The following is a 20998-nucleotide window of genomic DNA, read 5'->3' on the forward strand; positions in this document are numbered from 1 at the left end:
TTGTTTGTGCCTGGTGTTTGTTATGGTGGGAAATTGTGACCAGTGCAGTGCAAAGGCAGTGCGTGGAAGGCCAGCAGTCCTGCAGCAAGGCACCGGTCCCTCGCAGACCACAGCACAAAAACTCAAGTAGAAAGGGAAAGCGGGTACTTATCTGCAGCCAGCTGCTGCAAAAGGAAGCTGTCATTTGTATCAATCTGTAACAAGGACTGGGTGAAACAGGAATCCTTGCCACACCTCTGCTGCCTTCCTTGTAATCAAAAGCTCCTTTCTTTCATACTGATCTCCATTTTAATCCATTACTCTTATGGATTTCATTAAACTGACTATAACAACTCTAGCAACACTGTGGATTTCGCAACTTCAAAATGTGCTGAAGCAGGAATTAGGTAAACGGGTTTACCAGGAATTTACCAGGAAAAGGCCAGTACAGGAGAAGCATGAAGTTCCAATAAGACAGAAGAAACTCAGCTTGAGGAAAGTACCATCACCTCCCGTTCCAGGAATCATGTGTTACTTCCAACTTATACCTTGCAAAACGTTGCAAAACAAAACAAAACAAAAAAAAAACTATTATTCTTTCAAATGAGGTTGAACTTCCTATGATTTAACAAAGATGTAATCATATCCGCAAAGATCCCAGAGTTCTTTACAAGCATCTTAAAAAGTAGAAATGAATCATTTCCTTATAAAACAATCAACTCGGTAATGCCATGGTCTTGGAAATCACAGTTGAACAGTCAGACACAAGCATTCAAAAGAAAATAAAGCATTTAATGCAAAATCTTTTACCAAAATTTTTTCCAGTGATTTCATATAAATGGAGACTTCTCTTAAAACATAGAACTACTGATATAAATGTATTGGTTACAGAGGTAATTACAAAACTATCTCCTCAGCCAGATATATGTAGGGGTATTTCTGTCATCTGAAAACACCTAAGATGAGCTGAGAAGTAATGTTCAGTATCTAGTATACTACCTCTAACTGATGGTAACAAACATTGTGTTTTTGAATTAAAATTTCCCAGGCTGATATCTCTGTACCCCACAAGGCCTTTTTTATATTAAGCATCCTAATAATCTGTGGCTGTGCAAGGAACATATCTGAGATGCCTGTGAGCTACACTACATGGTTTTCCCTAATAATGAGAGGACTGATATTGGAGCAGAAAAAAAATGTGTTCCCCTGCAAGGAGCAGGCTTTGGGGATGGTTAATAAAACAAATGCTGCAATCTTGTTTCTGTTCCCACTCAATTGCTCCATGCTGACATTTCTGGAACCAGAGGGCAGGTTTGAACTGGGGCATCCTGGCCCCTCTGGTTCTCCAGTGGCTCCAGCAAGGCCAGCTACTGGGAGGGACAAGTGGTGCAGTTACACCAGGCTCCCTGTCCAGTCTCGCTGCTTCCCAGGCTGTTAGACGGGTGCAGACAGAGCTCAATCTGGAGTGAGCAAGGCCCTACGGAGATCGGCAGCAGTCAGTCCACCCAGGAGGTAAGAGCAAAAGACAGAATTGGTCCTCGTTGAGAACAAGCAAAATGCAGCTTGAAGGGAAGGGCAGGACAGGCTGGAGCCCTCTCCTCCCCTCCGCAAGGCACTACAGCAGCACAGGCGCTTCCCCAGCACATTAATTCATTCGTTCATTTGGCAGACTCGGCTTGTCTGGAAATGATTACCTGTAAAAGGAGCTCTTTCACCAATGTAGCTGTTCACTGAAGCAGTGTCCTGCAAGGCTGGGCTCTGCCTGGTCTGCTGCCAGCCAAGCAGAGAAAGGCTCCAGCTAATCCCAGCGGAGCTGGGCTGCCTGCTCCCCACTTAGCAAAACAACAACAAAAAGGCCTTCGAGGAAGATGCAGTTGGGGGAATGCAGCTCTGCAGAAGACAAAGCCACATTAACCACCCTTAACAAAGCAACAGTTTTCTTCCCCAGTGGAAGGGCAGGCTGGTGCCTTCCCTCCCCAGGACAGATTGTCTTTCGGGCTCTTCAGGGACACGTGGGAGGCCGCCTCTTCTTTTTTGCTGTGCTGCCCCAGTGCTAGGCTCCCCACGCTGCTACCAGGAGCTGAAGTCCCCGAAGCCTGTGCTCTTTTTCTCTTTCTTCGCAGCTGTGCTTGTTGAGGGCCCGTCATCTTCCACACTGCGCTTCCTGGAGCCAAAATGAAAACAACTTTCAGGGACTATTTACTGTTCAGTGGGACGAGGGCAGCTGGCTGCCTTTCCTCTCCCAGCAATAGCTACGCTGCAGCCAGCTCACCCCTTATAAATCAGAAAGCAGTGCAAGCTCTGGGCTGGCATAGGACTGCAGGGGGACTGGGGCTTGGGGCTTTTGGTTCACCCAAGCAGAGGGAGAATGTGTCAGTCTGTGGGGATGGTTCAGTCGGACTTTGAACGCTTCGAGGAACGTGCTCAAGACCTAGCAAGATCTCCAGGTCAGAGCTGAACATTTAACAGCTGCCTTTTTTTTTTAAATAATAATAATAAAAAAAAAACACAGTCACTATGAAAGTTTGAGCCACTTCTCACCTGCATTTGTGGCAGCAAAAGAATTTGTGGGTAGTTAGGTGTAAAGCAGCTGGGCAAGTTTGTGAGATCCTTCTCTGTTTCTCGAGCATGGCCTGATGCAGTCACTGCTGCTATTCCCAGCCCCTCTTGAGCAAAGATTATAACCCAATGGAAACGCTACGTGGCCAGGTCACATACTGGGGTTTTGTTGTCAGATAACAGCAGTCGACAGGGAGAAGCCTGAGCCTGTCAAAGGGCTGCTATAGACCAAACTCCCAGACTCAAGGCAGGCTGAAATGAGTGATAGACTAGGGAAGAAAACTCTGTTCTATACAGTTTGGCCCTTTCTGCAGAGCTGTTGCTGCTGCAAACTTTGCATGGGTTTCCTCTGTAAGTAACAGTGCAGAATGACAGCAGTTTTAAGCTGAACATGATATTTTAAGGGCCAAGCAGTATTCTGTAACTGAAATATTTAACTGACATACACATGAAACCGTCCTACATGGACTGTCATATTTTTATTCTCACAGTTATGCAAGTGCCTTTACGTCACACAGGCACATACAAGCTGATTAAGTAGTTGTCCAAATCTGTGTACATATAAATACAAGACTTTATGCAGCAGACAGACAACAGCATTTTTGCAAATGCTTTTACAGAAGTCTGCTAAAAATCAAGTAGAAGGCATTTATTTTAATTTATCCAAAACTCATGCTAATCTTCTGCTGAGGCAGGACTCTGTACCGTCCTTAGGAAAGCAAGCAATGCTGCCAATCCCAACGGGTGTGCAAAGGGTGTCTGGGAGAGGATGCTTTGGGACAAGCCTGTACAACCTGCCAGGCACCCTGGAGCTACTTGCCAGACACCCTGTGCTCCCACAGCAAGCTTGAGAACCTGCTCCCCTTTCCGGCCGTTTCAGTTGTGCTGGTACAACTGTTTGTGTGGCTGCACAGGGAAGCATATCAGCAGACAGATATGTGTTTCAGGCACCCTTTGTGCAGGGTAGAAGCTGCTAAAGGAAAAAACATCCATGGGACAGTGGCCTTCAAAAATAGCTGCTGGAGGGGAAGAGGCCAGAGTAGAAAGATGGTAGAGGAAGCGGCAGTACAGTTCCTTCTCAAGGACTTCTGCATTGTGGAAATGTATTTATGGTTGTGAAGTCTGCACATGCTGTTAAAGACCATCTCAGACATGTTCAAGTGCAAAAACAAAAGCTCAGTTAACTTTTAATCTTGCAAAACAACAGAACTAGAGGGAACTCTGACTACTGCATGACAGTGTCTTTGCAACGCCTGCTGGCACAAACCAAACATCTGGCCTATTCGAGAGTCTCAGCAGATAGCCCCAAGCCAAGCAACAATACTGGTCAGGGTCAGCATCCAGCAGGAAAGGCAACTAAAACACTGAACGGAGATCAATTGGGCAGGGAACTTACGCTGCAGCCATGTTAATGTATTTTCCAATCCCCTGACGGTAAGTTTTAGGAGTCTGGACCTCTTCCTTTGGTGGGATCACCTCAGCTTTTGTTTTGGCTGCTTCCTCTTCTTGCTTAGCCTTCTCTCTTTCTGCAGCAACCTGTGGGAAACAAAGAGCGCAATCTGTTGCAAGAGCTAGTCCAGAGTAAGTAGGCAATGTCTACAGTTCTTTGAAACTCTAAAGCACTCTAAGACAGCAATCAGCACTGCCCTGATTACAGGGCTGGCTTCAGGAGCCAGACCTCAAGGGCCACTACAAACTGGCTGTCTGCAGCCATTAGAACAAAATTCCTCTCATCTCACCTGCAGCTACTGGCAGCTACTGTGGGTGTTTGGAAAGGAAGCCATCGTAAGTGTGACTGATTGGGAGCTGTGCCAGACCGAGCTACAAAGACCTCTCCGACGGAACAGCAATGATGATCCTGGCACACGAGGCAATGCTGAACAGCTGATGTTTAATCTTAGCCTGCACCCATACGGGCCAGGGGGCTCCCACATGCAGAGGGAGGCACAAAGAAAAGGCATGGGAGAAGTGTGGTCTCCACAAGGGACAAGCTGGGATAAAAACTGAAGTTACTAAGCTAGAGAGTTCTCAAAAGAAGAGCTCTGGCCTATCAAACAAGATAACTCTATCCTCACCTGGGCATCCGCCTCTTCATACGGATCAACAAAAACGGTTGTTGACTGAATTCGTATTTCTTCCTGGGAGCAGAAGAGAAGAACAGCAACTGAATCTCTGATTAAGTCAAACCACCACCCCCAGGTTCTGCTTTCTGGGAAGCAGCAGCAGGGTGAACCACACTGCCATGCAGGGCCACACGTTCGCTGCCTCCTGTCACTGCACAGTTACCTTGGGGCGGTCCGTTTTTGGGTCACTTTCCACATTCTCCATAGCAGTCAGAGTCTCAAAGCCACCGACCACTCTAAAAGAGAAAAGACACAATTTCCTGTTGTCACAATACACTTGAAATATTCTTGCTCCCCTACATCTAATATATCTAATTTCTGCCCATTACTCTACCAGATTTTTAAACCATTGTGGTTGGGGGAAGGGGAATCAGCAACTGTGTTTGGAAGACTTGACATAATGTCATTCACTGTGGATAGTAAGAATTTTTTCCTCAAATCTGGGATTTGAATTCAAAATTAAATGGAACATGAAAAAGTCAAATATTCAGAAATAAAGCAAAGATAGTTGTCCAAAAACTCAGTAGCCTTTTTAGTGCACACAAACCAGCCAGATGGAGAAAGAGTGACTGTGGGCAGCCGTCTGTGCAAGAAAACACAAGCCCATTTCAAAATGGGTTCAACTTGCTAACGTTACATGCATAAATTTGGAGCTCATTTGTTACTCCCATGAGCTTTGAAAAATAAACCAGACTGGGTCAAGAAAGCAAATGTTTTCATTAACTTCCGATTTTTTACTTGCAGCCATGAACTTGGTCAGGGCTCTGGGAAAGCAGCAGAGCATCAAGTCACAGACACAAGAAAATTCTGGGACACTTTTCATTGCAGGTTTTATTTAGGAGGATGTTAGATCTCCAGCCTGTCATCCTTCAAGGCAACATATCCAAATACTTGCTTCAAAATGTTTAAGAAAGGCTGAAGACTTTTTGGCCTGTTATATGGCTTGTACTTCAAAAAAAAAAAAAAAAAAAAGGCACAGAACAATGGGAAAGTTCCAGAAAAGGATATTTAGAAAAGATAAATGGGGTGACCCAGATAATTATAAGCCTGTCATCCTGGCATCTATCCCAGCAAAATAATGGAATGGCAGAGACAGGACATGATTAAGAAAGAAAGGAAATAAGTAACAGCAATCAACAAGGTTTTGTGGAAAACAGCGTCTGTCAAACCACCTTCTATCTTTGAGCCGACAGATGTGGCTAATAGGGATAACAGTGTCAGTGGAACAGACTTCTGGAAGGCGGCTGATATTTTGATTGAGAAACCAGAACGATATGTAGTGAACACAGCATACATTAAATAAAAAAACTGGCTGACAGGTGTCAAAATCTAATTTTAAATAGGAACCTCTGAGTCAGTATGTTTCCAAAGGGGTCCTGCTGGGATCAGATCTTGGTCCCAAGGTATTTAACACTTTTATCCACATCATCATCCCCAATTAAATTTGAAAAAGGCTATACTTAGAAGAGCAGTAAATAAAGACGAAGACAGGCCGCTGATGCTGAGAGATCCAGATCCCTTAGAAAGGCAGGCTGTAGCTGGACAACATCTGTTTTAACAGAGCCAAGCCACATGGCCAGGAACCAAAAATACAGCCCATAGTAATGTCTGTGGGACAATGAGAAGCAGCCACAATTCTGAAAAACACTGCTCCCTTAGCCAGAGGAGCTTGGGTCCAGGAGCTCTGCAGTGAGAGGGCACGATGTGGCCACCAAGGAGCCCAGGGCTGCCCCTTACTGCAACTCACTGCAGCCACAAAACAGGGTAAAATAGGCACAAAAGAAGACCAGAAAGACAGACCCAGTTACAGAAAAGAAAATGCTCCCAAGTTAGAGAAGGTGCTGCTAAGCACCTGCCCTGAACCAAGCTGTCCTTGCAAAAAGTTTGTTCATGTTGCACTGTTCTGAACTTCTCCCCTCTATTCCCCAGGGGTCTGTCAATACTCTGTAATCAGGCTGTGACTTTTAAGAGCAATTAAAAAACACTGATGCAGGCTAAAACAGATTCATTCACTTGGAACTGGAGGTAGCACACTGGGGGAATTTCCCCAGAGCAGCACAAAGCCGCTTGAAAACCCTGCATGAACTTCAGAAAGTTCCTAACAAAAATCCAGTTTCAAAATCTTCCTCCAGGCCAATATCAGGTTCATTTACAATATCAATGATTAACACACAGCCTAAGATACATTCACTGTATTCTAATTGTCCCTAAAGGAAACTTCTGATTTAATATTGGAAGATTTTCTAGCCAACAGCTCCATTCATTATCTGCTCGCATGTTTCCATTTAATTAGGTTCTGATAATTTGAAATAGCCAGATCAGCTATGCACTGACAACCTCAGTTGACTAAGCCCTTAGCCCATGGCTAGACATCCCACGATACTAGCCCTAATGCATTTTGGTGATACTCACGAATCTTCATTCACTGTGCTAATTAAACATTATTGGGAATGTTTTGTCACTTGTACATTTTAAGAGCTGTGATAGACATGGCGTTCACAGGTCAGAAGCAAATTACCTAAATACCGTCTATTTTGAGATGATTATAGAGAGCTATGGGGGAAGAACAAAAAGTTGTTACCCTCAAGATGGTTTGGTAGCTTTTAGATCTACCTTTCAAGGGCCAAAAATAATACAAGGAGAAATTGCTAGTTAGCACTTTTTGTAGGACCTGTGTTGTTTTAATACCTTCTATCATTTCTGCTGTTGGTGGTAAAGATTGCCTTGACATAAAAGAATCGGCATTACCTGTAGCAAAGTTAAGACATCAAATAAACTCCACTTAAGACTGCAGACAGGCAGAAAGGTGCTCCAGCAGAGTTTCCTTTCATCTGGAGCATCAGCAGTTAGGTAAACATTTTGGCGTTTGGAGCAGGGCATCTGTTTGGTGTCGCTGCCTTCTTCCCACAGTGATAAGATGACCCTTTCATGCCAGCTGATACAAAAAAGTCAGCTCTGATTCTACCAGCAGCTTTCCTTAGTTTTAAGTACCATTTCTAGCAAGGGTGCTCCTCACTCACTGTCAGTGACAAGTGATGACATGATGTCCTTCTCATGTCACTGTAGCTATGGGCCTGCAGAGAATATTCTCTTGTCTTCTTAGCTTCTTTTCTCTAAAACAGAAAACTGATTTCTTTTACACCCGTCTTCTCTTCTCTAGCACCTTGTATACAGTATTTCTATGCATATTACAGTGTCAGCGCAGTGAGTTCTCAATAAAAGTTTTTGTCTTTAGATATGATGATAATACTCAGGGGCCCCGGCACTAACTTGGGGGCTCAGTAGCAACGGGGAGGGAGAAGGGCAGAAACAAGTTTAACCTTTTCCACTGTTTCTGGCTCTATTCCTTTTACAAGGTGCCATGCGTGCTTTGTCCTAAATGCACCAGGCAAGTTCCTGTGAGGTTTAAACAGCTGTTCAGATGACAACCTGCAGTGGAAAGGGTGACACCTTCAAGACACCACTTACATTAGAACAACCAGTGAAACTGAAGCGTTGCTATGTACTTCCAGTAGATGCTGAAATGGTGATCTCAACTATATATTTAGCTCAGCATCCCTGAGACAGCTTGTTGTATTTTTAGAGGAGCTTGATAAATGTTGCATTACATTTAAGCATGGGTGACAAGGTAGGTACATTTAGATTTTTTTCTGTTAGCATAGCAGTGAAAAGAAAAAAATTGTCCTTACTCATGTAATTCTGTTTTCTTGAAAAGTGAGCTAAGCTAGCACTGGAAATCTTTACATCTCAAATTTAAAGATGTTACTTAAAATCCTACTTCCTGTTATAGCTCTTTTATGCAAACTAGTAACCTTGTCTCATATCACTGCCAAAGTCTTTGCATGAAGTGTAAGTGAAATATGTGGAGCAAGCTCTATGTATTTGCAATATGCCAGTGCAAGTCTCAGTGCTATCTTAGTGCTGCTCCCAAAGAAAACTACAACTCCCTAACAGACCCACAAACATTCACACATGAACTTCCCAGTTCTCATATTTTTGTTTAGAAGAATTATAGGAATTAAGCCTTCTGCGGTGCTGGGGATGGCAGCAGTACAAGACGATAGAGTTTCCTGGTCAGAAGACGATACAAGAACAATGTCTGGACTTTAAAAAAAAAAAAAAAAAAAAGTTTGAAACTAGAAACAGAAACCAGAAAGAAACATTGTTGTTTTGTAAATACATTCTGCCCTCAAGCTTATTTTTATTAAAAAAAAAAAAAGTACATGCATTTATATGCAGACAGAGGACAATATATACATGCACAAACATGTACACTCACTGGGGACAAAATGTTTTCTATGTATACACCCCATCTGAAACGGAGCAAGCAATTCAAACTTGTAACGAGGATGCAGTCAAAACATCTCAATTTCTCATAAGGGCTTAATACAGGAGGTGAGAGACAGCAACGAAGGGCATCAAAAAACAATGAAGCAACTTGGAAAAAAGCACTTTGAAACTAGACTCAACAGATGAACCCGGCATGTAAGGATTTCTCTGCTTTGGCACAGGTTCCTCTTCAGAGATCATACAACTGTCTTGACAAGCGGCACCAGCCCTCATGCTGCTCGGACAGCCCAGCCCTCGCGTGCTGCAGGTGGTCGCACTGCGGCTCCCTCCTGCTTTTACTTCCCCACCTTGCTCCTCGCTCCTGCCCTGCTGTCTGGGAGCAGCCTCTGCAGTGCAGAATTAGGTCAGGCCCCCTGCACAGATTCGACAATGCAATCAGCTCTTCCTCCACTGTCACACAATTTCTCTGTTCCTCAGATGGACTAAAGCAGAAGAGCAACAAAAATGTGTTTCCCAGCTTAGAAACCATGGAGGTTCACGGATTCAAATCATGCAGGGAATGTTACAAACGGAAACAGACCCTGTGCATTATTTACCATATCTGAGTAACTGAGTAATGCACTGTAGCAGTTTTACCCAGCTCTCACTTTAAAGGACAACAGTTGCTTTAATTGCTCCATTCTACAGGATCGCAGTAGGGAGCATTAAACAGGTTAAGGCATATTTAATAGAGTAATGCTAATCCAAGGGAAGAAATCTGTCCTCCACAAAAGCATCTGGCAAAGGGAGGAAGGAAGGAAAGAGAAGCCTAAGCTGAGTGGATGTCAGCTACTAACAGTACCTCAAATTTGACTAAGCATGAGGTTTCCCAAACCATCTCGTTCATATTTCCAGGAACACCAGAACTGAAGAATGAGCGGTAGAAATCTCAAGAGACCATTAAAAGATCTGTGTAAGCAGATACATGCAGCCATGTATACAGGGAAAAACTGTCCTCCAGATGCTCATCTCTGCTGAGGAGACTCCTCAGTCTCCACATCCTTTTCTCAGACCTTGACAAACACAGGTGGTACTCTGATAAACTTACAGAAACGCTGCACAGATCATTTCCAGTTTTGGCATTCTGACCATGACACTTCTCTTTGTGCTCCCTCTCTTGCCCTTCTTCTTAATCACATTGCACACCTGCAGCCTGCCCTCACTTCCAAGCCTGCCATGCCCTGCTTGTCTTAAATCTCACCCACAACTCAGAGAGCAAGTATTTCTCCCCTCGTAACGATCAGAACAGCTCAATCACCTTCCACTAGCATTCCAAACCTGGACTTTTTGTGGGTCCCTTTAGCCTTGGAATGGACTCCCCAAAACAGTCCACAAAACCATTTCATTTTCCCTGGGGCTTTCTTCTTCTTTGGTTTGAAAGAAAGTGCAAACTTCTGCTGAAAGGTAGCTGACAGGGTCACTGCTGTAACTGCCCTGCACCTATAAGCACTCTCTTTTCTACTTACACAGTCAGCTCTCTGGCACAGAGATTATGTTTCTATTTTACTTTTGAAGGGCCAAATGGACTTGTCTCTGATCCACAGCAGTTATGAGCCATTGCAGTAATAGAAAATAAAATAACACAGATGGGATGTGCTTGCATCTAAATTTCATAAAGCATTCCAGACAAGAACGTAAGCCTATACTGGTCTTTAGGCAGTAACGTCCTTGTAGCTCATGCAGCTCACGGAAAAGTCGAATTCCCAATTGTGGCATGGGTAAGGGGGACCCTCCCTCACACAGCACCACAGAGCAGCAGCAGACAGGACCTTCCCCTTGCAGCAGTCACCTGAAAATGTTTATCACCTGCTTTACGCAGAGCTAACTCCAGTCTGTTGGTTTACATTATTTGAGTTTCTAAATTAACCCCCTTACCAGCCAGCTAGAAGCAAACAAAAGCCACCAGTTAGTTTTCAAGTTAATTACAGCATTCTCTAAGTCAGGAGAAATGGTAATTACTAGAAATGATAATTACTAAGTTAATCTAGGCAGCTCTGTGGGAGCAGGAAATCCACGCAGCCTGCAACACACCTCCCAAGGAAGGCTTTCTTCTCTCACTCTCTGCCTTTGTTTTTGCTCCCCATCCATGCCAAATTATCTCCTTTCATTTCAGTAACATCTGTCCTCATTACTGCCATGGTGGGCAGCACAACCATGACAAGATGCTCTCCCTATCCTCCAGCTCTAGCCTTCTCCTGAGACTTGGAGATCCCTGTGCACAAAGCCAGAGATGTGCCACCACACAGAACCCCACTGCCTGCAGCTGGCATGTTTTTCAAACACACTTAACAGCCAAACACATAACTCTTAATAGCTGCTACTATGCAAAAACTGCTTCGAACCAGTGGAGGCATGAACAAAATGCAGGCCTCAAGAGAAGGAACCTGTCAATGCTCCATCCCACACAGGACCACAAAAAAAAAGGGTGGGGAATGGTTGCGCTTTTTCTGTTCTCATAGGTACGAAACGCCTGCTGAAAAGTTCTATACAATTACAAAGAGGTCAAATTCTGTTCTCAAAGATATATATGTCACATTTATTAACATGAACCAGAGCTGCATAGAGATAGTTGAGGGCACAATTGAGCTCAGAGTATTTAGGTTTTTAGATTAATTGAAATAAATAATCCTGAAATCTATGCAAAAGTCACAGCAGGCCAGTAAACATCCAGTTGAGCCAACCCAATTTAACATTGATGGAAACAAAGAATTTTGATTTCATGGGTTCATTCTATTCTTAACCCTAGATATTATACCTAGATACGCTTTCCAGATATTATTGTCCTTTAGAGTCCAAGATCAGATACAGTCACCAAATCCTGGAAACACCCAGGATCTGAAATAGCAGGAGTTTCACTAGAGAGAGAATGTCTCAAATCTTTTGGCTTTTATGGCTTTTAAAAACAAATACAGATAAGAATAGCTGAAGGAATTTGATTACAGAATACAGACCTAAAGAGCTGCATACATCAGGCTTTTGTATTAAATTTGTACGCAAATTCAATTATTCAAGTATTCAATTTGTAGATATGTATGGGGAGAATGGAATGCATCTATCCTGGCATCTCTGACAGTTTTTGAATTAATCGTCTTCTACATGCAGGAGAGCCCAGAGTAAAATTCACCTGCCCAGTATTCAGATGAAGATGGCACTCAGTTGTTATGCAGGCAGCCAAACATGACTCGAAATCAACATTTTATTGTAAAGGTTATTCTTAGCTTAAATACAAAGGAAATTTGCCGTGCTCTGAAAGCAGCATTACTTCCTTGCTCTGGCAACCAAATTCAGATTTCTATAGTAGCAAGCACAAATCAGCAATGAAGAGAGTCTTTGCTAACACTGCCACTGCGTAAATCTCTGTTATATATTTACCCAGTTACCCATACTGAAGTAATTTCTCTCTAATGTACAATGTACAGCATGAAATATTTTAAGCTATTTTGCTCACAAGGTACTCAGGATGTTATGCTTGCTGCAAAGGCTTCTTGGAGCACGTTCCCTGCACTGCAGTAAGCTCAGCCACTCTCCAAATTCTTTTTGGGTGAATTATGGCAGAACTGGAGCACACTGAGAAAACACAGTAAAGACACCAGAGGACTACGCAGTAGGCTCACTGAAGCCAGGTTGCACCCAAAATTGAAAAACAGTCAAATTTTCAGCTGAGCTGTTCTAACCCAAATACTATTTGATGAGGTGGCAAGCTCAGGTTAACAGCATTACCATACTAGACTTAATGGGATTTTTGCAAGGAGGACTCACATTGTAGCTTAAGTGAAATAGTCTTAAGATACAGGTAATGTAATTCCTCCACAAATATACTCGCTCTCAGCTTTCAGTATTAGAATTTGCTTTATTTATCTGCTTTTACCAAATGACAAATAACTTTAAATTTTCCTAGGATATACCTGAAAAAGGATAAAGTAATATATTTCAAAGGGTGCAATTACTGCAGAATCGGTATCAGAACTAATGGTACTAATATAATTGTTTAAAATGAAGCCATCTTCTGTCTCAAGAACTCACAAGCAGAGAAGATGGAATAAATATATCACTTTCATTATACAGCACTAATGTATAACATCCAAAGTAATCAACATATGTATTTATTTTCAATTGCTGCCCTTCAAACAGATAAAACTAGGAAAAGATTAAAACCCAAATCTTCGTTTTTAAAAAGACCGTAAATTCCTCAGGAACTACTAGAGAAGCAGGCTAGTAAAGTTCCCCTTTCTGCTTTCTGCAGCAAGGCATTTGTTAGAATAGCTGTGTGTGACCTAGTATATACCATGTACCTGCAGCAAAGGAAGCAAAGAACAAACAATACAATTGTCTCTCTGCAATATAAATATTTTCTAATATGTTCTGTAATATACACCTTCATCTTTACCATGTGATGGCTTGACTGGAAAAGACTTCTTCACAAAGAATGAAGTTCCCTTGCTGTCTTGGCATTAGCAATATCTTTTATGTGTATGCGTCTACATATACACGCACACCCGTAGATTTTATACCAATACTGTCAGAAATAAAGGAAGCATAGAATGAAAAATAATAAAAAGAGTCAAGAGATGTAATGTATGCAGAAGCACTATGTTCTATGCCATGAGGAAGAGCAGCCCTGTCACGACTAATTTGCTGGCTGACAGCTCCTAAGAGGATGAAAGCAATGTTGAAGAGGTAATCTCTTGTGTCCCAACAATTAGCGTGCACAAACACTAACATGGTTTGTTACTGGATGATGATTACTTTGTTCTTGACTCCCTGGACAACCACCCAACAAAGGGAAATAAGGCAATTTACAGTGATGGAAAGAGTTAAAACCAAAACCAAAACAAAACCAAAAAAACACAGCAGAATCTGATGACTGGCACTGAAGAGATGTTGGCCACCTACTCATTAAAAAGAGAACTGGATTATGAACTAGGAGGTTGCTCCAGCTCAATTTCAAAAATCAACAGCTTCTTCTCTCTAGGTTTTAGACACACTGGAGAGTACATTTGCTATACTGCTTCTCACAATAGCTTTCACATACCTTCCAAACACTGTATGCTTCTTGTCCAGATATGCACAAGACCGGAATGTGATAAAGCTGGAAGGAATAAAGACATAAGGGTTAGCATATTATCTCATTGAAACTCAGCAATAGCAAGCTATGCTTAAAACCAGAAGATGTATGTAATAGCCCTCTGCAAAGAGACAGATTTCTCTCTTTTCTGGAGTCCAGCTGGCCAAACACCCTTTAACTTCTCTGTTTTGTGGGTTTTGTCTTGGATTTGTGGAGTTTGGACCTCTCATTTTTATGCCTTACCAACATCCCCAATCAGTACTCCAAACATGGTGGTTTGTACCATGTCCAAAAATAATCAGAGCATCTGCCTTCTTGGCCAGGCAGGCTTTGGAAAGCTCACTGCAGGACAGTGATACATGGTTCTTGCTTGAGGAGGACATTTCTTGTGCATGACTGGGAGCTTGTATCCAGCAAATGCAGTTACATAACACAACAACCCTCTGCCAGTATAAACTTTTATCTTTTTGGGTATCTACTATTTGCATTTAATTTTTTTTTTCCATTAAATTGAACCATCTATAACCCATCTCTCCTCTGGACAGAGCAAATTTGTGTTTTGGTACAAACATGGCAGAACACTTGAAAGTGTCAGAAGCAATGAAAAGCTGTGTAACTTGGATTTTTAGATGTGTGTGTGTGTGTTATTTTTAAACTTAAACACAGAAACTGAAATAAAAAATCCAAAGTAATCTTTACTACTAAAGCTTTTCTCTAAAGCTTAATGCTTCTTTGGAAGACTTGGACTAGCAGTGTATGAGACAGAGGTTTCCACTCTGTGGTCTGCAGACCACGATGGCCCACGTTGGCTGGACATGCAGTACTGGCTCTCCTCCCTGTCTCCATCTGTTACACTACATTAGAGACGGCTAAAAATATATAAACATTCCAAAAGCACTTTTCCATATAAGCCACTGCCTCAGGAAGTTATATGATTGCAAATAGGAGGGGCTGCAATCTACCAGACAATCTATTAAAACGTAGCTTGCCCTAGGAAAGCTTTGAGACACTGTAAATGCAAACTCCCACACAGGGCGTACATTACAACTTAGCCCTGTGCATGGGTTCTTTGCACCACTTTATTCTTAGATATCCAAATATGTATATTATCAGGTGGTCACTTAAGATAGTATATAGTAATAGATATAGACAGTAATAAAAAAAAATCTGAGCAGAGGCAAATATTCTGAGAAAGCTCCTCAACCATCACTGCAGTCAAAATAAAATTAAGGACAATGGAATAAATATAACTCAGGGTCATCTGGGGAGAGAAGTCCTGAGCATTACTTGAGCTTCTCTTTACACAGGGAACCCAGCTCACCCTGCATTGCAGTGACCACCACCTATGGGGAGAGCACCAGTTCCTAAGGTCACAACAGTTGCCCTAAGTCTCTAAACACTGCCTAGGAAGTTTTAAAAATACGGGCAGCTGGAGTCTCTCAAGGACTTCACGTGTAAAGGCATTTCATATTTCATTTGCAAATTTTAGGGAAGCATTTACAGCAGCAGATGATGTGACTCAATATGGCACATCACTCGTGAACTGTCTGTGACTTGTTTCTTGAATTCCTCCCCACCCCCCTTTTAAAGCCTCTACTCTTCCCTAATTTAGCACCTGAGTGCTGGCAGTAACATTCAAATCCAAAATAAGCTCTACAGCAACTCAATCCTGCAAACTGCCCGACACGTGCTTAGCCTTAAGCACGTGTGTAAGCCTATTAAACACCTCGAGACAAGCACTTGTGTTTAATTAAATTTAACCACACTATTGCATAGCTTACCAGCCATAATAATACAAAGCATCATGAAGACCAACACCAAGAATCCCCTCCCTTGCTACACAGTCCCAATACATAGCATTGTACACACACACACACACACACGCAGAGTCTCCTGGGGTTCCCAATAAAGGTACAACTTTTTTCTTCGCAGTACCTAGATAGCAACCAAGACATAGTTGGCTCAAAGTGACACAGAGCATTTTCATAAGTCTGCTGGCAAACATCTGTATTTATGTTAGATATAAAGTAGGTTATTACAACTTTGATATTTTAAATTTCGTTAGTTGTTCTTTCTCCTTCCTCACATCATTCTTTTTTTTCCACATTTTAGTCCTTATTCTGCTTTGTACACTGAAAACCAAGTAATTTTCTGTCTCAGGTTCTGCACTCTATCATGCTTGTATTCTATACATTTGTAGAAATCAGAAATGTTCTTATATATTTGAAAGCAGGCTACTGAAAAGAAGCAATGTTTCTAAGGAGTATGGTATGTATTTTATTTCATTAAGTCCTCAATAAAAGTTCAATATGGGACTAAATTTAAACAGAGTGGAGAGGTACAATGATTTCACAGGGATAAGAGTGGGGGTTACATGAGAAAAAATGGAAACTACAACCCATAAAATAGAAAAGGTAAATTAACGATACAATAAACCTACAAGTCTTCTCGACATGCCTCATGGTGCTCTTAGATTGGGTAACAGCAGCTGTAGCAACCCTGATTTCAATACGCAGCACTTGACAGAATATTTCACTTGACTGAGCTTTAAAGAGTAGCTCATAAAATGTCATTTATTTTCTTAACGGAGCAAGACACAATGTCTAGAGGGAAACAATAAAATACAAAGAGCAAGCGACTACTTACAACTGTGATTTGTTTGTGTTAGGTCCTGAATTGGCCATACTAAGAACACCACGTCCTGTATGGGACAAGTTGGGCTTGAATTCATCTTTAAAAGGTTTTCCCCAGTAAGATTCTCCACCTGAAAGAAGAAAAGATGATAGAAATGATTGCTTTCATTAATTTCCCATTGCATTCTATAGCAGACACTGACATTAAATTTAAGGTTTCTGGGACTTCTGATTGCTACGTATATAATGTATTCTTACCTCATCCCTATCACTAGGCTAGTATCTGAGCATGCCCTTGAAATCAGATATTTGTAACAGTCAATGCAATTCTGTGCCCCCACACCACTATCAACTGCAACAGATGAGACTGTTTATCAACAGCATTATATATTGTGTGCCAAAGAACTGTCAAGGATTTAATTTTTTACTGCTGGTCCACCACAATTTTTCTTTTTTGAGACATTAAATCTTTAAAAGTGGCTTCCTGACAAAACACAGAGCAAAGAATTACTAGTTTAATTGCACTCTGGATATAGCATTGCTTCCAAAAATAAAATATCAAGGAGATGAAATATGTTCACAGAATCCACAAAGAATAGGGACTATAAGCTCACAAGCTTGTTCCTGGCCAACCAATGAAGAATGACAAAATATATTCCTCCAAAACTAAAAAACAAAACTTAGGTATTTTGGACTAGACATCTGGATGATGTAAACACGTAAATACAATGAAGTCAAAAGGATGATAAAACTTTGCACCAGTCACAGACCCAGCTCTCCAAGACTAATTTCTTTTCTGTGTCTGTGGATAGAAGGAGGGTCTGTGAGACCTCTCTTCCTGTCTGTCATTTTTACATTATTTATGACAGATCTGACATTTTCATTTGCACTTTCCTCCAGGATCATTCTTAATAAGAAAAATAAAGGCTGAAATGAGTCATAGTTTTACAGTCAAATCCATAATCTTGTTTGACAAACCATGAAAAATATTTCACCTTAGGATAGTATTAAAAATAAAACGAACAAAACTATCCAGACATGCAGCAAGATTCGTCCATCTGCAGAACTGGCTGGAGAATCCTCTAGAGTAACTGTATCACTTGCAAAGCAGGAGGTCAGTAAAGGATCTGCAATGCTCACCAACTATTTGCATATTTAATACAGAAAAGCAATTTGATGATATAGCTGCACAGGCAAGCTGCAAATAAAGCTGAGAAGAGTAAAACTAGCTCCTACTGAAAACTGTATGCAGAAAATCACAAGTGTGCGTCAAATGAGAAAAGAGTTTCAGCTCATAGCATGAAAACAAAGAATCACAAGTGGACAGTTGCAAGTGCAAGAGGAACTCAGTAAGCGAGAAATTTTGGAACAAACTGACCCACTTAAAAACCCAATTAATCATGTTTAAAAGACTTTATTAATAGAGTTGCATGTTGCCTGCTCTGCAACTTGACAAGAGGCAGCAAAAGGAGACAAACCCTGTAGGGGTTTTCTGTAATCAGAAGTAAAGAAGGAGTGATTACTTCAGCAAATCTTTGGCTATTAAATATTTTAAGATCAGCTAAATCACATCAGCTTGATTCTGTATGACAATCTCTTCCACTAGTGGGTGAAAGGGATATGGTACAGCTGCAGTCTGTTCCATTGCCTTGAAGATGAATCCAAACACCAGCTACTCTAGCCAAATCCAAAGTGTTCAACCTATTACAAAATGTCTTACCAAAAGCCAAAAATATTCTTTGCTTATGAATCTCCTCGTGTGTTCCTGTTTGCTCCAAGAGGTTTACTTGTGTAGTGCCTGCTACCTGCCTTGTTCAGAAAAGCCACGTTCTGGTAGGTTGTAAATAAACAAGTCGGGATCAGAATGCAGTGGGGCTCCAGGTGCTGCCTGAAACCAGAAACACACCTGCAGAGCCTGCAGGTCCCTGTCAGCACCACCACACTCCGTGCGCTGTTTCTTTCTCCCTGTTTGCCTTTCACAATTTCAGCCTTCCCTTTCAAGGCAGTTGGACGTGGACTGGAAGACATACTCCCTTCCCACCCCCATTGCTTTGGGCCCTGCACTCCTCTCCTCCACCCCAGACAGAGCTCGTGCACCTCAGTAACCAGCTGCAGTCACATTTCCCTTTGAGAAATATGTAATATTGCTTCAAAGATCTTTTGAAGGAACTCCTCATTATTGGCAAAGCAGATGCACTATCAGTCCTAACCCAGAGGACTGTTTGTTGCCTTGAAATTTTCAGATAACATGCAAACATAAGCATGGCCAATTGAGATGGTACGCAGCAGCAAGTGGCCAAACCCTCGAGTCTGCTACACCCTTAGCAGGCTTTCAGCAGATGCTCGAATTACAGCCTTGTCAAGCTGTTGAAAGAGGGTGGACTCACCCCTGCAGCCTTTGCTGTAAGAAAAATAATTCAAAAGGCAAGAGAAAAACAGCGAGTGATAGAGAGACTCTCTGGCACAACAAGCAACCAGACCCGAGCACTTGCAGACAGAAGCAATGAGCCATCATCTTTAGGTTTTGGAAGTGTTATTTTTGTATGATTTCATTTCAGCTCATACACGGAGGGTCAGAATTAATCTCGTATATATGATGGCTAACTTTGGTTCACTCCAGTTCTCTTGGAAATAAGTGCTAACATTTTAGTAGATAGTTACAGTGTTAGATCCAGTCCCTCCCTCCCTGTCTGCCATACAGCTGTTTCCAAGGCTAATTCTGTCTGCCCGAGAGCTGCAGGCGAGAGCAGAGAATGGCCTGTGCAGCATCCGCCTGAAAGGCCAGACGTCCTGGAAAGGACATAGCTGAAGTGCCTGCAGAGGCCTGGCAGCACGGGCTGGCGAGGGGAGGTGGAGACATGGCACAGACAGTGAGCCAGCAATACAGGAAAGATTTTTATTTATTTATTTATTTATTTTTAAAGAACGACAACAAAAAAGTGTTCCCTTTAAATTAAAAATAGCCAGAACGTGCTGTTTGTCAAACTCCTGCTAACCTCTGGAATCATTCCAAGCTTCAAGTATCTGCTTGAAGCGGGCCCAGACGCAGCAAGCTAGAAGATGGCAAGTTAAAAGCATATATATTTTTAATTACTGAAGACCAGAATCGCTTTCTCTCTGAAGATTAAGTACAAATTCCTCGTTAGTCTACTGGCATGGCAGCACTGTGCCTAATGCTCAGCCACTGGGGTCTGGAACAGGAACTTTAAACTTGCATTTTGCTTTCTACCGAAGAGCTCAGTGTAAACTTGGGAAAACAGCTCACAGGCTCCAAGCCTGCTACTAATAATTATGAGGCACTCTGAAGTATCTATCAGCTTTTACTGCATTTATTCTCAACACTGTTGGGAAGTGTGGATGTGCCATCTTCCTCACTGTCTGAATGCAGAGTGGATGCAGGCAGACATGCGAGGCGGTGGAACCACCGCACTGTCTAGCCTGAGCCCTCTCATGTTACGCTCCCTGCATATTCCATACAGAGTGGAGGCTCCTCCTTTATTCCCAAAATCTTCCTCTGAGAGAGAGCATGGATCACCAATGACTATATATGGAGTCACGATGATGCAAAAAACTCACCCCAAATCTGACTTACCAGCTTGTGGAAAAAGCCTATGGAAAACAAAAATCACGTCTGGGTGTTTGATTCACAGCAGGCACCACTGCCTGTCACTCACCTTCCTCTCAGTTTACTCCCAGATAAGATTATTTTCTGTCACAGTGGAACTGTGTGCCTACTGGACTTGGAATGTTTTTGAGATGCTATTACAAGAAGTGTTGTTAAATATTCTGGGGGCTTCTTTACTAAAATCAAAGGGATTTTGAATGGGAGCAGACACATACCACACAGGTTCTGCTTGCTGGACTGGGGATGTAGTGCAGAATGGAGAGGGACTGATAACTCTATACATGTGGGTCCCTTGTTTACACAAAGCTGGAAATGGATTTGGGATTAGCTACCGCAACAGACTAGCCTTCTTCTAACAGCAGCGTGTATCCTGCACTGTGATTGCACCCTGAAGCATGATTCAGCCTCACATCTGCAACTTGTGCTGATAGTGAAAAGGTGAATAGATACCAACTGACACCTGAAGCAATCACACATTAGCAACTATGAAGAAAAAAAACACACATTTTCAGATTGCATTTTGAACTAAAAACACGTTTGGTAGTCCTTCTTCCTTCTAACGACTTTTTTTTTTTTCCCAATAAGTAATTTTTTGGGGGTGAATTTACAGAAGTTGTACAACTTTCTTGCAAAGAGCTGAGAGATGCACCTAAAGCTTCAGAAATGTAACATTCCAAAAGCCAGG

The 20998-nt window shown here is 42.1% G+C and overlaps 1 protein-coding gene across 1 annotated transcript in view; it reads right to left on the reverse strand.

Moving 5' to 3' along the window:
• Window positions 1-750: 750 nt before the first annotated feature.
• Window positions 751-20998, reverse strand: part of PPIL2 (peptidylprolyl isomerase like 2) — a 72518-nt gene continuing 52270 nt past the window's right edge. Inside the window, exons 15-20 of the mRNA XM_035556605.1 lie at window positions 16702-16819; window positions 14023-14079; window positions 4825-4897; window positions 4614-4676; window positions 3935-4074; window positions 751-2143 (exon numbers count right to left, since the gene is read on the reverse strand). Of these exons, the coding sequence (XP_035412498.1) occupies window positions 2050-2143; window positions 3935-4074; window positions 4614-4676; window positions 4825-4897; window positions 14023-14079; window positions 16702-16819 (545 nt within the window). The 3' untranslated portion in view covers window positions 751-2049. The remainder of the gene's footprint in view (window positions 2144-3934; window positions 4075-4613; window positions 4677-4824; window positions 4898-14022; window positions 14080-16701; window positions 16820-20998) is intronic.

Source organism: Cygnus atratus, chromosome 17, assembly GCF_013377495.2.
Source record: "Cygnus atratus isolate AKBS03 ecotype Queensland, Australia chromosome 17, CAtr_DNAZoo_HiC_assembly, whole genome shotgun sequence".
NCBI lineage: Eukaryota > Metazoa > Chordata > Aves > Anseriformes > Anatidae > Cygnus > Cygnus atratus.